This window comes from Glandiceps talaboti, chromosome 9, assembly GCF_964340395.1.
Source record: "Glandiceps talaboti chromosome 9, keGlaTala1.1, whole genome shotgun sequence".
In the NCBI taxonomy this organism is placed as follows: domain Eukaryota; kingdom Metazoa; phylum Hemichordata; class Enteropneusta; family Spengelidae; genus Glandiceps; species Glandiceps talaboti.
In genome coordinates, this window is record NC_135557.1 from 8,931,023 (window position 1) to 8,949,594 (window position 18,572).

Genomic DNA, 18,572 nt, shown 5'->3' on the forward strand with positions numbered 1-18,572 from the left:
AACTTGTGCTACAAATAAGCGTGTACTTTTAGCTATATTAGGAAAGGATCCCTGCAAGATTGTGTGTAGCATATACATTTGTTAAAAATTATTGAAGTCCCATAACTGGTTACCATTAACTGTAATTATGTAAAAATGTTTTCTTCATTTCTAGTAATTCCACAATGTGACCCACCATGTACAAGTAATGGTCTGTGTGTTGATGGAACATGTATGTGTTCTGAAGGGTATACTGGAGCAGATTGTTCAATTTATAAGTCCATTTCCTCTATACTACGCATAGGTATATACTTACAGCTAAGATAGGAAATGTTCCCACCAGAAGTCTGTGTGTAACATAACATACATGTATACATTGATGATGTAAGCCAATGTTCCCCCAGAAGCCTGTGTGTAACATAACATACATGTATACATTGATGATGTGAGCTAGTCATTTAGCAAGTTCCAGTTTTGGTGAATATGTATGAACTAGATAACGACATGATTAACAATGAAGACAGCATGATTGTAATTTGGTAATTTCAAAGTATTGCTAACTAAATTAAAAAGTTAAGAAAACTCACCTCAATTATCACACTGCTGTCTTCAGCAGTCAAAGTGTCATCAAGCAATTAAAAGAAGAACCTCAACTTATCAAATGATTGGCTGGACTATTATAACATACACAATCTTCAAAATCACATTATGTTAAAAATTATGAAGTCCCATATCTGGTTGCCATTAACTGTAATTATGTAAAAATGTATTCTTCATTTCTAGTAATTCCACAATGTGACCCACCATGTACAAGTAATGGTCTGTGTGTTGATGGAATATGTATGTGTTCTGAAGGGTATACTGGAGCAGATTGTTCAATTTGTAAGTCCAATATTTTAGATTACCTCTATTTAACATGTACTACACATAAATGTATTCTTACAACTAAAACATGAAATGTTCCCCACAAATTATATGTAATATATACATTTATTTATGTGGAGTACCGTAACTGGTCGCCATTAACTGTAATAATGTAGACTTTTCTCTTCATTTCTAGTAATTCCACAATGTGACCCACCATGTACAAGTAATGGTCTGTGTGTTGATGGAATATGTATGTGTTCTGAAGGGTATACTGGAGCAGATTGTTCAATTTGTAAGTCCAATATTTTAGATTACCTCTATTTAACATGTACTACACATAAATGTATTCTTACAACTAAAACATGAAATGTTCCCCACAAATTATATGTAATATATACATTTATTTATGTGGAGTACCGTAACTGGTCGCCATTAACTGTAATAATGTAGACTTTTCTCTTCATTTCTAGTAATTCCACAATGTGACCCACCATGTACAAGTAATGGTCTGTGTGTTGATGGAACATGTATGTGTTCTGAAGGGTACACTGGAGCAGATTGTTCAATTTGTAAGTCCAATATTTTATATTTCCTCTATATCGGTACTACGCATAAATTATATACTTACAGCTAAAACAGGAACGCTTCCCCAAAACATTCTGTGTAACATTTTCATTTATGACCAGAGTAAGTTTTACAAATTAAGGTTATTGTTTTCCTACTACCGTAGATTAACAACAATTTAATTGCTTACACAGCAGGATTTTAGTAGAGCAGAGTTTGCTAATACTGAATAAAAAAAGTCGAAATAACTCACTCCTCAATAACTCCTTTGTTGTGTTCAGTGAAAGTACTACTACATAGCAAGTAAAACAACCACAACTTACTAAATTATCAGTGTATATCAGAGATTATATTTGACATAGTATTCTTGTGAACACTTGCTCTTCTAGCTGTAAAATGCATGATAAATTGCTGTTTGATCGCTATGCCAACCAATATTTTCATATTAGGTAAGGTAACTAAAGGTATGGGATATACTTATCATCATTGAACTTTTGAATGATATACATTGACATTAGAAGTGTATTTAATTCAGAGTTAAGTGATTATTTGATATATGTTCATTTCTAGTAATTCCACAATGTGACCCACCATGTACAAGTAATGGTCTGTGTGTTGATGGAACATGTATGTGTTCTGAAGGTTATACCGGAACAGATTGTTCAATTTGTAAGTCCAATATTTTACGATTCCCATACACAACTTGTGCTACAAATAAGTGTGTACTTACAGCTATAACAGGAAAGGTTCCCTGCAAGATTGTGTGTAGCGTATACATTTATCAATGTTAAAAATTAGTGAAGTCCCATAACTGGTTGCCATTACCTATAATTATGTACATGTATGTTCCTTTCTTCATTTCTAGTAATTCCACAATGTGACCCACCATGTACAAGTAATGGTCTGTGTGTTGATGGAACATGTATGTGTTCTGAAGGGTATACTGGAGCAGATTGTTCAATTTGTAAGTCCAATATTTTACATTTCCTATGTACGACATGTACTACACATAAATATATTCTTACAGCTAAAACGAAAGGTTCCCAAAAGATTATGTGTAACATTTACATTTCTTATGAAAGCAAGTTTGAGATGTTAAAGTTATTGTATTCCTACTAGATTATAGCAAGTTTACTGCAAGAACTCTTGGTTCCGTCTTCGTAATGACAATTTCAACTCATAGCTGAGTCAGACAAATTCATAGAAGCAAATCCCAAATTTTTCCTGACATCTCGTCAGCATCGTCAGCAAAAAAATGGGATTTTCTTCCGAGGAATATTTTGACTTTTTAATTTTTTTTTGTGTAGTTTATATTTTTTATTTTACATAGTACATACATACATACATACATACATACATACATACATACATACATTGTACATACACATACATACATACATACATACATACATACATACATACATACATACACACATGCATACATACATACATACATACACACATACATACATACATACATACGTACATACACACATACATACATACATACATATACATACATACATACACACATACATACATACATACATACATACATACATACACACATACATACATACATACACACACATACATACATACATACACACACATACATACATACATACATACATACATACATACACACACACACACACACACACACACATACATACATACAATTTTACTGCTTACACATAAGGGTTGCAATTGAGTATAATTTGCTAATTGAATTAAAAAGACAAAATAACTCTCTCCTCAATACCAACCCTGCTGTGTCCGAAGTACCACATGTTAAAAATCCTCAGCTTGCCAAATAATCAAGGGGACATCAACAACTTTATCTAATAACATACATGTACTACCAAACCAGAGTGTCTATAGAGTTTCAATGAGGACGCACAATGTTATTTACAAATTTTTTGTGACAAATTACATAGAACAAAATACAGACCCTGATATATGTAGTGCACTCACTGTGAACACAAATCAACATCACTGTCAGATGAAACAAGGAAAATTCAATCACAACTCTGTATTTGTATTCACAGTGAGATGAAATATAACATTTTATGTCTGTGTGTGTGTGTGTGTTTGTGTGTGTGTGCACTACAAGTGTGGTAATTTGTAAAAAAAAAAAACATGTGACATTTTAAAAACATTGTGCTGCCTAATTGAAACTCTATAGTCTTTCTGGTTAGGTGGTATAATAAAAATGGTTGAAGTCCCATTGTTTGCCTTTACCTGTAATTATGTAATTTCTTGTCTTCATTTCCAGTAATTCCACAATGTGACCCACCATGTACAAGTAATGGACTGTGTGTTGACGGAACATGTGTGTGTTCCGAAGGGTACACTGGAGCAGATTGTTCAATTTGTAAGTCCAATATTTTAGATTACCTCTATTTAACATGTACTACACATAAATGTATTCTTACAACTAAAACATGAAATGTTCCCCACAAATTATATGTAATATATACATTTATTTATGTGGAGTACCGTATCTGGTTGCCATTAACTGTAATAATGTAGATTTTTTTCTTCCTTTCTAGTAATTCCACAATGTGACCCACCATGCACAAGTAATGGTCTGTGCGTTGATGGAACATGTATGTGTTCTGAAGATTATACTGGAGCAGATTGTTCAATTTGTAAGTCCAATATTGTACATTTCCTCTATACCGGTAATACGCATAAATTATATACTTACAGCTGAAATAGGAATGGTTCCCCAAAACATTGTGTGTAACGTTTTCATTTATGACCAGAGTAAGTTTTACAAATTAAATTTATTGTTTTCCTACTACTGTAGATTAACAACAATTTAATTGCTTACACAGCAGGATTTTAGTAGAGCAGAATTTGCTAATACTGAAAAAAAAAGTCAAAATAACTCAGTCCTCAATAACTCCCTTGTTGTGGTCATTGAAAGTACTACTTTATAGCAAGTAAAACAACCACAACTTACTAACTCATCAGTGTATATCAGAGATTATATTTGACATAGTATTCTTGTGAAAACTTGCTCTTCTAGCTGTAAAATGCATGATAAATTGCTGTTTGATCGCTATGCCAACCAATGTTTTCATATTAGGTAAGGTAACTAAAGGTATGGGATATACTTATCATCAGTGAACTTTTGAATGATATACATTGACATTAGAAGTGTATTTAATTCAAAGTTATATTGGTTAAGTGATTATTTGATATATGTTCATTTCTAGTAATTCCACAATGTGACCCACCATGTACAAGTAATGGTCTGTGTGTTGATGGAATATGTATGTGTTCTGAAGGTTATACCGGAACAGATTGTTCAATTTGTAAGTCCAATATTTTAGATTACCTCTATACCATACATCATATACTACACATAAGTGTATACTTATGTCTAAAGAAAGGTTGCCTGCAAGATTGTATGTAATATATATATTTATTTATTTATATTAAAAAAATTGTAGAAATCCCATTTGTATCCTATTCTCTTTGCGTGTAATTATGTATATTTCTTGTCTTCATTTCTAGTAATTCCACAATGTGACCCACCATGTACAAGTAATGGTCTGTGTGTTGATGGAATATGTATGTGTTCTGAAGGGTATACTGGAGCAGATTGTTCAATTTGTAAGTCCAATATTTTACATTTCCTATGTACGACATGTACTACACATAAATATATTCTTACAGCTAAAACGAAAGGTTCCCAAAAGATTATGTGTAACATTTACATTTATTATGAGAGCAAGTTTGAGAAGTTAAAGTTATTGTATTCTTACTAGATGATAGCAAGTTTACTGCAAGCACTCTTGGTTCCGTCTTAGTAATGACAATTTCAACTCATAGCTGAGTCAAACAAATTCTTAGAAGCAAATCCCAAATTTTTGCCGACATCTCGTCAGCATCGTCAGCAAAAAAATGGGATTTGCTTTCGAGGAATATTTTGACTTTATAATTTTTTTTTATAGTTTATATTTTTTATTTTACATACATACATACATACATACATACATACCAATCTGATTAAAATCCGATGTAGATGTCGGCTAATCGTGCATTGCTATCTTACCATCGTTATTTAGCTTGAATTGACCTTCGTAGTAGATGTTTACGTTTTTAGCCTGATCGCCTCCTCTACGATCAGGCTAAAAACGTAAACATCTACTACGAAGGTCAATTCAAGCTAAATAACGATGGTAAGATAGCAATGCACGATTAGCCGACATCTACATCGGATTTTAATCAGATTGACATACATACATACATACATACATACACTCATACATACATACATACATACATACATACGTATGTATGTATGTATACAAACACACATACATACATACATACATACATACATACATACATACATACAATATCAATTTTACTGCTTACACATTAGGGTTGCAATTGAGTATAATTTGCTAATTGAATTAAAAAGCCAAACTAATTCTCTCCTCAATACCAACACTGCTGTGTTTGGTAAAAGTACCATATGTTTTAAGTGAGTAAAAATCCTCAGTTTGCCAAATAATCCAGGGATATCAACAACTTTATCTAATAACATACTACCAAACCAGAATGTCTATAGAGTTACAATGAGGCCGCACAATGTTGTTTACATATTTGTTGTGACAAATTACATAAAACAAAATACAGACCTTGATACATGTAGTATGCTAACATACAAACTGATACAATTTATCTCACTGTGAACACAAATCAACATCACGTCAGATGAAACAAGGAATATTCAATCACAACTCTGTATTTGTATTCACAGTGAGATAACATATAACATTTTATGTCTGTGTGTGTGTGTGTGTGTGTGTGTGTTTGTGTGTGTGTGTGTGTGTGTGTGTGTGTGTGTGTGTGTGTGTGTGTGCACTATAAGTGTGGTAATTTGTAAAAAAAACCAAACAAACATATTAAAAACATTGTGCTGCCTGATTGAAACTCTATAGTCTTTCTGGTTAGGTGGTATAATAAAAATGGTTGAAGTCCCATTGTTTGCCTTTACCTGTAATTATGTAATTTCTGGTCTTCATTTCTAGTAATTCCACAATGTGACCCACCATGTACAAGTAATGGTCTGTGTGTTGATGGAACATGTATGTGTTCTGAAGGGTATACTGGAGCAGATTGTTCAATTTGTAAGTCCAATATTTTACATTTCCTCTGTACCATACAGCATATACTACACATAAGTGTATACCTACAACTAAAGAAAGGTTGCCCGCAAGATTGTATGTAATATATATATTTATTTATTTATATTAAAAAAATTGTAGAAATCCCATTTGTATCCTATTCTCTGACAAAAATAGTTTTAAAGAATCACAGAACTCTGTCCCAGGTTCATTTGGTGTTTACTGGGGGGGGGGGGGGGGTCAGTTATGTAATATGCAATGTCAAAATATGGTGTATTTGTCAGATCAGGATACTTTTTATACTTTATTTACATCATTCTAACAATTGAAGGTTTACTTATTTGGTTCATGATTTCTCATTCAGCTATATGGGGGTAGGTGGTGGGGGATGGGGAGGGGGGTGAAGAGATGATTTGATACCAGGTATAGTATCTCTACTAATTACAAATTGGACAGTAAAATTTCCTTGCTTTGAATTATGCAATGTTTAGATCTGTCTACTACAGACCTAATTACAAATAGCACAATATAATATAGTAATTTTAGAACTGTAAATTGGAAATGAATTATGCAATGTTTAGATCTGTCTACTACAGACCTAATTACAAATAACACAGTATAATATAGTAACTTTAGAACGGTAATTTGGAAATGAATTACGCATTACCTGTAGAACAGTCCTGGCCGGTATAACCTGGTTCACACACACATGATCCGTCTATTGACTGCTCAAGGGCTTCATTTGAGTTTGACATTTCATCTCAGGAGCTCATTGAGGTAGACATAAAATGAAATTTGGAGATCAATGCATGAATAGCACTAAGACTAACTTGTAATGTCAGCATGAACATTTACAAATCTCTTGCTCGTATAATCCAAACATGAATTCCAAACCACTTCATTTTCTATGACATTTAATCACTGTACAAAATATACAAAATAGATGTTTTTCCCCAATATTTTTCTTTATTCAACTAAGGTAAATATGAGTGAACTAAGGGGGCTTTTTCTCTACGAGTTGTTAGACAAGTAGTGACAACCCTTAGGTCATGAGTATTTTCCAGCTGAATGAAGAGTACATGTACTATTGGAGAACTACATCATTATACTAGCGCCAGTAATAGCAATGAACAATCGGCAAAAGTAATGACAATTTTGAACATTTTGACTCATATTTCGAACACAGCAGAAACTGTGAGGTAGACACGCATTGTGATAACATAGACACATGTTGTCATGACGTTGAACGACCAGAGTATACATTTCATATGTTTGGTTCAATTTGACTCATCCATTGTATATTGCATGTCATTCAGAAACAAACGGAATTCAAAGTTCAAACTGTCAACTTTACATGAACCAAGCCAGCCACTCTGACCAATTGACCATCTTGATTTCATATCTCTATCTAGTGGGGGTTGTTGTCATGGTGATTGCATTACCAACCCTTACATATATGTATTACACCTTTTTACTCCATGCTTTCTATAAGAACACTAGCCACCATCTATTGTTACACCTCAGAAACCTTTACCATGAAAAACACCCTCAGACTCTGTATTCTAGGCACACAGGTCATGCAGCTTCATACTAATAAACAGCCAGCTACCCATACAAACTCAATAACTTGATAATCACTGCCTGCCTGCCTATGATAGCTTGCCCATTAACCCAAGCATATTAGATTAAAACTTACAAAGGGACTATATCTTTACTTGTAGTAATTATACCAGTATGTGTTCCAAAATGTAAGCATGGTGGAACTTGTCTTGATGGTAGTCGATGTCAATGCCGTAGAGGATATGTAGGGTATGATTGTTCCATACGTGGTAAGTTAAATTAATATACTGAGCCAGGTTAGCGCCCTCACACAAGCAAGCACCCAATGCTTTTGTTTTAACAAGCTTTATTTTTTGTGTGTGCTTGTGTTTGTATGCGCGTGTGTGTATGTGTGTGTGTATGTGTATATATGTGTGTATATGTATGTGTGTGTGTGTGTGTGCGTGCGCATGTGTATGTGTGTGTAAGTATGTATATGTGTGTGTGTGTGTGTGTGTGTTTGTGTGTGTGTGCGCATGTGTATGTGTGTGTAAGTGTGTGTGTGTGTGTGTGTGTGTGTGTGTGTGTGTGTGTGTGTGGAACTAAAAAGAAATGAATGTCACAATACATGTCACGATAATAGTGGTCGTTTGTTTCTGTCTTGGCTTGTCAAAACTAACCACACAGCTATAATGTTTATCTTGGCAACACTTCGCAATGAATCTTTTTTTTAATTAGTAACCTATTAATATAGTAATTGTATGTTATCTTAGAATGTTACATTATTTGTCCTTATTCCTTAATATTTTTATGTAGTGCCAAGATGTAGACCTCGTTGTAAGAACGGTGGTGTGTGTTTAGAAGGACAGTGTATGTGTAATGAAGGTTTTACTGGTCAAGATTGCAGATTTGGTAAGTCATTTATTGCTATGTGTATGTGCTATACACTTAAAGTGGCCATATGGTTTGGGTTTGGGTATTTATTTTGAATTTTTGATTCGTAAAACAACTTTATCATGGCTTCTTATTTGAAAAATCAATATGAAACAACATGTGCCAAGTCTGTGTTTTGTAACTCAATGCATTGCAAAATACCTATACAAATGTAAAATCTTTGTTATTGTACGTGCAATAACAAACTTTTTACACATTTTTTTTATTATCAAAATCCACCTAAAATGATAGGATGTCTGTAAATTAGACTATATTATACATACATATTATTAAGAAAATCTATAATTTTTACGCTGTATGTAGTTGATTCAGTTAAACCTTCCCCAATAAGGCATTCAGATCAATGTGTATGTAAGATGGGTATGTGCAGATTTTCATCTTAACTTGTAAACGGTGTATCAAGGTCAATTATACTGATCACAAGGATTTCTGTTGAGATCAACACAATAAAGATAACACACATACGTGTGCATCCATTTCACAGTGTCTGCTCCGTATGAATTTACTATATTTTACCTCAAATCTCAAGGATAGAATTTGGAAAGTAATATTTCATCTTTTCTTGTGCAGTAATCATACCAGAATGTGATCCAGAGTGTCAAAATGATGGATTTTGTCTAGATGGACAATGCTTATGTGGAGATGGATTTACTGGACAGGATTGCTCTACTGGTAATAGTTGTGACTGTTATTGTATTTTACCTTATTGTGCAGTTTTGTACAGTATTGTATTTTACCTTATTGTACAGTTTTGTACAGTATTGTATTTTACCTTATTGTGCAGTTTTGTACAGTATTGTATTTTACCTTATTGTACAGTATTGTACAGTATTGTATTTTACCTTATTGTGCAGTATTGTACAGTATTGTATTTTACCTTATTGTACAGTATTGTACAGTATTGTATTTTACCTTATTGTACAGTATTGTACAGTATTGTATTTTACCTTATTGTACAGTATTGTATTTTACCTTATTGTACAGTATTGTACAGTATTGTATTTTACCTTATTGTGCAGTATTGTACAGTATTGTATTTTAACCTTATTGCACAGTATTGTATTTTACCTTATTGTACAGTATTGTATTTTACCTTATTGTACAGTATTGTACAGTATTGTATTTTACCTTATTGTACAGTATTGTATTTTACCTTATTGTACAGTATTGTACAGTATTGTATTTTACCTTATTGTACAGTATTGTATTTTACCTTATTGTACAGTATTGTACAGTATTGTATTTTACCTTATTGTACAGTATTGTATTTTACCTTATTGTACAGTATTGTACAGTATTGTATTTTACCTTATTGTACAGTATTGTATTTTACCTTATTGTACAGTATTGTACAGTATTGTATTTTACCTTATTGTACAGTATTGTATTTTACCTTATTGTACAGTATTGTACAGTATTGTATTTTACCTTATTGTACAGTATTGTATTTTACCTTATTGTACAGTATTGTACAGTATTGTATTTTACCTTATTGTACAGTATTGTATTTTACCTTATTGTACAGTATTGTACAGTATTGTATTTTACCTTATTGTACAGTATTGTACAGTATTGTATTTTACCTTATTGTACAGTATTGTATTTTACCTTATTGTACAGTATTGTACAGTATTGTATTTTACCTTATTGTACAGTATTGTATTTTACCTTATTGTACAGTATTGTACAGTATTGTATTTTACCTTATTGTACAGTATTGTACAGTATTGTATTTTACCTTTATGTACAGTATTGTATTTTACCTTATTGTACAGTATTGTACAGTATTGTATTTTACCTTATTGTACAGTATTGTACAGTATTGTATTTTACCTTTATGTACAGTATTGTATTTTACCTTATTGTACAGTATTGTACAGTATTGTATTTTACCTTATTGTACAGTATTGTATTTTACAGTATTGTATTTTACCTTATTGTACAGTATTGTATTTTACCTTATTGTACAGTATTGTACAGTATTGTATTTTACCTTCATGTACAGTATTGTATTTTGCCTTATTGTACAGTATTGTACAGTATTGTATTTTACCTTATTGTAGAGTATTGTACAGTATTGTATTTTACCTTCATGTACAGTATTGTATTTTACCTTATTGTACAGTATTGTACAGTATTGTATTTTACCTTATTGTACAGTATTGTACAGTATTGTATTTTACCTTATTGTGCAGTATTGTACAGTATTGTATTTTACCTTATTGTAGAGTATTGTTCAATATTGTATTTTACCTTAATGTACAGTATTGTACAGTGTTGTATTTTACCTTATTGTACAGTATTGTATTTTACCTTATTGTGCAGTATTGTACAGTATTGTACGGTATTGTATTTTACCATATTGTACAGTATTGTATTTTACCTTATTGTACAGTATTAATTTTACCTTAATGTACAGTATTGTACGGTATTGTATTTTACCTTATTGTACAGTATTGTATTTTAACCTTATTGCACAGTATTGTATTTTACCTTATTGTACAGTATTGTATTTTACCTTATTGTACAGTATTTTACCTTATTGTATAGTATTGTATTTGAACCTTATTGCACAGTATTTTATTGCACTGTATTATAGTATTGTATGTAAGTGTATCATGCTGTATTTGTCATGTGCTGTTGATCATTTTAGCAACACCAAGACATATTCCTTTTTGATTTTTATAATCGTATTGGTCAATAAAGTAATCTAATCTAATCTAATCTAATCTAATGGATAACATACAAATGTATACCCAGTATCTCTTCCTATGTAATTCAATGAAGACCGTCTGCATCAAATCTGCCAAAAACGTTCAAATTGCATAATGTACAACTCTGAGATACACAGGGTGATTCAACCAAGCTTGGCTTAAATGTCAGAGAAATTAGTTCACATACGCATGTTGTTTAATAACTGTGACGTTAATGGTCGAATGGTGGCCATATTTATCACAAAATTCACATTTCGTGCACTAGCGGTGGAAGTTTGAGAGATAGAGACCTCATTTGAGTGTCTACACCTATGTTATCCATAGTGAGCTTTCTAATGCGACCTTGATAGTGCACATGCACAACTCTTATTTGCATGGCCTCATTTCAATGCAAACCTGGTACAAATGTCAGATAAATGTTAGAGTCCTCATATGCATATCACTTTGTTTCATAACCTTTGCAATTGGTAGCCATATTTGTCTTAAAAAATTTAAGTGAGAAAAAAAAATGTGGGGGGGGGGGGGTGTTATGTCTTCGATGAAGGATTCTAAAATATCTAGATCAGCACTGCCTGTCAGTCATCTTAAATTGTACCATCTTTACTTTCAGTAATCATACCGGACTGTGATCCAGAATGTCAAAATGGTGGAACTTGTGCTAATGGTAGATGTGTATGCCCTGAAGGTTATATTGGATTTGATTGTTTTATACGAGGTAATTTCAAACAAAATAAAATTATTTTAAGTGATTTTTTTATTCATACAAAGGAAAAAAAATAGTTCAAGGCAGGATACTGACAGAAAAAGGGAAAGAAAGGGGGATTCAAAATGAATGAAAAGTAAAATTAAAAAAAAATACAGCGCTAAGCAAGTTACATTAGGTTAAAACGTTTCCATTTCTTGAAGTATTTGGTTTATCCTTTCTCTGTCCTTTTAAATAAATTGCAACACTTAAGACATTTTGTTTCTGCTTGTCTTGTTTCTCTTGTCTTAACAGGCATTCTTACTGTTTATATTGCAAGTCCACTTTGTCAGTATTATGACAGAGCTCTATGACATGTGAGTACAAGTGTGGCATACTCAGTGTATTTGCACAAGTGCTTGCAGTGTTCTCTGCGACCATACATTTACAAGCGTAGTGAGTGAAAGTGCAGCAGAAAACACTGCATAGCAGTACATTGTAGGCAGGCGTGCAAATACCTCTGAGTATACCTACCCACACTGGAACTCATGTCTCATAGGGTTTCGTTATTATTACATGTGTTTATCTATACTGGCAAATTTCCATAAAACCATAAAAATCAAACAGCATGACCACACGATTTTGTGTGTAGCAGACGATTGCATCCTCATTCGCATATCATTTACATGCAGGTATGCAATAATATTTTCGGTACTGCAAAATACCACTCGTTTGCATGCACACCAGTGCAAGTAATCTCTGGTACACATGTAATAAAATGGATTTCTTCTAATGTTTTGAATCTCCTAGTGCCAAGTTGTCAATCAGAGTGTCTAAATGGTGGATTTTGTGCAGATGGAAGCTGTGTGTGTACAGAAGCCTTTACAGGAGAAGATTGTTCATTGGGTAAGTACCATTTATATTGTATTTGTATAATTGTATCTGTATCTGTATCTGTATCTGTATCTGTATCTGTTTCATTTCAATCATATCTCTATTCAGTCACATCCAAACTGTTAAAAACATTATTTGATGGACTGTGTTTTATATGAAGACTTGTTATAATTATTTCATTTTTCCTGTTTAATAATGAGTGTACATGTATTGGAAATGAAATTGGTAAAATAAATTTGACTAGATTATTTTCCAATTATTTATTCTGTGTTATCTTGATGTTTACAAATTACAGTTCAGATACCGTGTATACCAGATTGTCAGAATGGTGGCTACTGTCTTGAAGGATATTGTCAATGTCTTGAAGCCTTCACTGGACATGATTGCAGTGTCCGCAGTAAGAAAGATATTATTTTATTATCTGATTATCTGCTTTCAGCCAGCTCTTCACTGTGACTATACCTGTCTGCCTTCTTGCTCTTCATAAATGCCACATTCTCTCTCGCACGTGTGTGCACACACACACACACTCTCTCTCTCTCTCTCTCTCTCTCTCTCTCTCTCTCTCTCTCTCTCTCTCTCTCTCTCTCTCTCTCTCTCTCTCTCTCTCTCTCTCTCTCTCTCTCTCTCTCTCTCTCTCTCTCTCTCTCTCTCTCTCTCTCTCTCTCTCTCTCTCTCTTCCTTATCTTTAAAACCAAAGGATCTCATCTCCTAATATCACTCTCACATGATTTCCGTATAAAATGGTGGCTGCAATTTGAGCAGTTTTGAGATTGTCAGAAACTTACAGAGTGATATGTCTTTCACAGTTCCAGAGGCTCATTGTAACCCAGTATGTCTTAATGGAGGTACTTGCATCAATGGTGTCTGTCAGTGTGCTGAGGGATTTGCAGGCCCAGGCTGTATTATTGACTGTAAGTTAAGCCATTATGAAATATGTTTGTAGTGGTCAACCATGATATATCTACCTACTCACCTACTGTTAAAGGGACATAGACTGAGTTTACACTTGTTTGGGACATAGTTTATTGTGCTAACTGAGTTTATTCATGTTTGTGACATAGAAGCTCTCGTACAAATACTAAGTTTCTGTGTATTCATCAGAAAAGTCTGCTGTGCTTCATTACCATGGAAACACAGTAACAATACATGTGTGTAATTATTGTTTCAGTGCCAGATGAGAATTGTATACCACCCTGTCAAAATGGAGGTCATTGTGAAAATGATGTCTGTGTCTGTCGGGAAGGATTCACTGGAATAGACTGTTCAATACCAGGTACGTTGAGAGTCAGTACAGACTTGTAAAAGTAGATAACTGGAAATCAAATTACAATTCATGGGAGATTTGCTCCTCATTTCAAGGTAGTAACATGAAATGGTTGTTTTGTAGTAAAGCAATTCGAGTAACTAGTAACATGAAATATTCTAGTAACTAATAACATGAAATGGTTGTTTTGTAGTAAAACAATTCTTGTAACTAGTAACATGAGATGGTTGTTTTGTAGTAAAGCAATTCTAGTAACTAGTAACATGAAATGGTTGTTTTGTAGTATAGTAATTCTAGTAACTAGTAACATGAAATGGTTGTTTTGTAGTAAAGCAATTCTAGTAACTAATAACACGAAATGGTTGTTTTGTAGTAAAGCAATTCTAGTAACTAATAACATGAAATGGTTGTTTTGTAGTAAAACAATTCTTGTAACTAGTAACATGAGATGGTTGTTTTGTAGTATAGTAATTCTAGTAACTAGTAACATGAAATGGTTGTTTTGTAGTAAAACAATTCTAGTAACTAGTAACATGAGATGGTTGTTTTGTAGTAAAGCAATTCTAGTAACTAGTAACACGAAATGGTTGTTTTGTAGTAAAGCAATTCTAGTAACTAATAACATGAAATGGTTGTTTTGTAGTAAAGCAATTCTTGTAACTAGTAACATGAAATGGTTGTTTTGTAGTAAAGCAATTCTTGTAACTAGTAACATGAAATGGTTGTTTTGTAGCAAAGCAATTCTAGTTAGTAGTAACATGAAATGGTTGTTTTGTAGTAAAGCAATTCTTGTAACTAGTAACATGAAATGGTTGTTTTGTAGTAAAGCAATTCTTGTAACTAGTAACATGAAATGGTTGTTTTGTAGTATAGTAATTCTAGTAACTAGTAACATGAAATGGTTGTTTTGTAGCAAAGCAATTGTAGTTAGTAACATGAAATGGTTGTTTTGTAGTAAAGCAATTCTAGTTAGTAGTAACATGAAATGGTTGTTTGTAGTAAAGCAATTCTAGTTAGTAGTAACATGAAATGGTTGTTTTGTAGTAAAGCAATTCTAGTACCTAGTAACATGAAATGGTTGTTTTGTAGTAAAGTAATTCTAGTAACTAGTAACATGAAATGGTTGTTTTGTAGTAAAGTAATTCTAGTAACTAGTAACATGAAATGGTTGTTTTGTAGTAAAACAATTCTAGTTAGTAGTAACATGAAATGGTTGTTTTGTAGTGAAGTAATTCTAGTAACTAGTAACATGAAATGGTTGTTTTGTAGTAAAGCAATTCTAGTAACTAGTAACATGAAATGGTTGTTCTGTAGTATGCAATTCTAGTAACTAATAACATGAAATGGTTGTTTTGTAGTGAAGTAATTCTAGTAACTAGTAACATGAAATGGTTGTTTTGTAGTGAAGTAATTCTAGTAACTAGTAACATGAAATGGTTGTTTTGTAGTAAAGCAATTCTAGTAACTAGTAACATGAAATGGTTGTTCTGTAGTATGCAATTCTAGTAACTAGTAACATGGTTGTTTCGTAGTAAAGCAATTCTAGTAACTAGTAACATGAAATGGTTGTTTTGTAGTAAAGCAATTCTAGTAATGGAATTATGTTGTCTTTTTAGGAACAGAGTGTTTACCCCCATGTATAAATGGAGGTATCTGTTACAATGGAACATGCATTTGTTTAGGAGATTACGCTGGCGAAGACTGTTCTATTGGTAGGTAACACATACTGGATTCGAAAGCAATCAATTTTTAACCCAGACTTAAGCCATGCATTAAATGATCTTAGAGTGATCTTTTTTTTGTAATTCCTGTTTCTCCTGATCTGACCAACCCTTAGTATACCGGTACAACAATAATCTCAGTATTTGGTATTTATTGTTCATTTCAGTACCATCATGCAACCCTCAGTGTGTCAATGGTGGGTTATGTCTAAATGGTGTATGCCAATGTCCACCATTTACAACAGGACGTGATTGCTCAGAGACTGGTGAGTAGAGATTATCTGATTTATAAAAGAATGTACAGAAATAATATATATTCTATTGCATATATCAAGATATTAAGAATCGTTCAGTTTAAGGTATTAGATCCTACAAAGGGGGGGGGGGGGTGCTATTGTGTAGTTATTTTAATGTTTGACAGATCATTGTCATCCAAAGACTTATATGAAAACTTCCATTAATTGAGGCAATGCTGTTGAAGAGATATGTGAACAAATGTATAAACCAACAAAAAAACTTACATGTTGTGAGAACTACATTTGTAGTGTCCTATCTGTCTGTTTGTAATTGTTAAATACTTTTCCTGGGATAGAGGGGGAGGGAGCTCTACAAGGTATAGGGGGCAAGGGGGGTTTTCTTGTTGAAGCTGTTCTAACTGAGGAACTTGTAAGGCCAAAAAAAATGGAAATGAATTGATTCTGGTCAGCGGCTGCATTACTTAAATACCCCGCATTAGTTTTTATGTGTGTCTTTTTCCAACCCATGCAGTCTGCAGATCCAGGGGGAAACACAAAAAAAATCACCCTCCCTACTTCAGTGCAGATGAGTGCAGAGCCAATCATGAACAAGCAAATGACATCTGTCCCACATACATACTTGTTCTAAAGTACTGAGTGAAAAAAACAGTAACTGTCATAAATAGTACATTTAGTGACAGGTTTGTTGAGAATTAAAAAAAAAATAAAAATAAAAACCTGAAAAATGCATTGTACCTTACACAAAATGTCTTGACCATAAATGAATGTTTCTTTTTTTGCCCTAAGGGGTCTTGTAAAACTGTTGTGCATTTGACAATCAAGATAATTTGAAGGCTGACTGACTCATCTTTACTTCCCCTTATGTAAGATGCTCCAACAGGTAGTGAGTGGTTTATACATAAAGCAAATCAACTTACCTTCCAGTCTGCAAAAGTATTTTGAAGTGATGCAATAAATAATTGTCTTTCCCTCCCAACAGTACCTTGTGAACCCCCATGTGAAAATGGTGGCATCTGTGTCAAAGGTCAATGTCATTGTCAAGCAGGATATACTGGTATTGGTTGTGAAGAAGGTATGTTGTTTATATAGAATTATAAAATTACAAAATGTGTACGTACATGTCAAAAATGACGATTTTAAAAAGTGTTCAAAAATCATAGTCAGTAGTACATGACATGTACTGCTAAAAGAGACGATATTTTAGATTGTCTTTAAAAAAGTCAGTTATACAATCTGAGCCTACAAAATTTAGGCCAGCGTGGAAACCGCAATTGTTTGAAATACGACTAATATCCTGTCACGTTGAAATTACTTTGTCGGATGAATGAACTGCAATCAGGAAAAGCAGCAATTACAATGAATTTCAAATGAGCAGCGTGAAAGGAATAGACTTAACTGTGATTTTCAAGATAAACTCAATTGATAATACCCCTGTATATAAACAATTACACTCTTTGGAAAGTTCAATTCAAACAATCAATGCCAAGTGTGGTATCTGATAACAGGAGGTCGTAAAATAGATGTCTTGTGTTCAATCTCAGTCTAAGGTTCAATACATTGTATTGCAACATTGTCTGTAAAAATAGTGTCTAGATATTGGTGGCTTGTATTTTTACGACCTCCTATTATCAGATGCCACACTTGGCTTTAATTGTTTAAATGGAACTTGCAAAAGAGTCTGATTGTTTATATACAGGGTTCTTATCATTGATTTTATCTTGAAAATCACAATTGTGTCTATTCCTTTCACCTGCTCATTTGAATTTGATTGTATTGTACCAGAGATTACCTGGACAGTCGCATACGCATACGCATACTTGTACTAGTGGTATTTGCACTGCAGTGCAACCGAATATACATGTATGATTGCATATCTGCATGGAAATGATATGCAAATGAGGGCACAATTGTTTGTTCTACATGAAAGCATATGATTACAGTGTAAATGTTTACAGAGTGAGTTCCAATGTGGATACTCAGTGGT

The 18,572-nt window shown here is 33.1% G+C and overlaps 1 protein-coding gene across 1 annotated transcript; it reads left to right on the plus strand.

Annotated features, from left to right (window-relative positions):
* The first annotated feature begins 4,482 nt into the window (after positions 1–4,482).
* Positions 4,483–18,414, plus strand: LOC144439753 (uncharacterized). The gene is made up of 14 exons (XM_078128987.1): positions 4,483–4,507; positions 6,465–6,563; positions 8,282–8,389; positions 8,916–9,011; positions 9,624–9,725; positions 12,378–12,482; positions 13,260–13,355; positions 13,639–13,740; positions 14,153–14,257; positions 14,515–14,619; positions 16,227–16,322; positions 16,499–16,597; positions 17,568–17,660; positions 18,371–18,414. The coding sequence occupies exons 1-14, from the start codon at positions 4,483–4,485 to the stop codon at positions 18,412–18,414; spliced, it is 1,275 nt and encodes a 424-aa protein (XP_077985113.1).
* Positions 18,415–18,572: the final 158 nt, after the last annotated feature.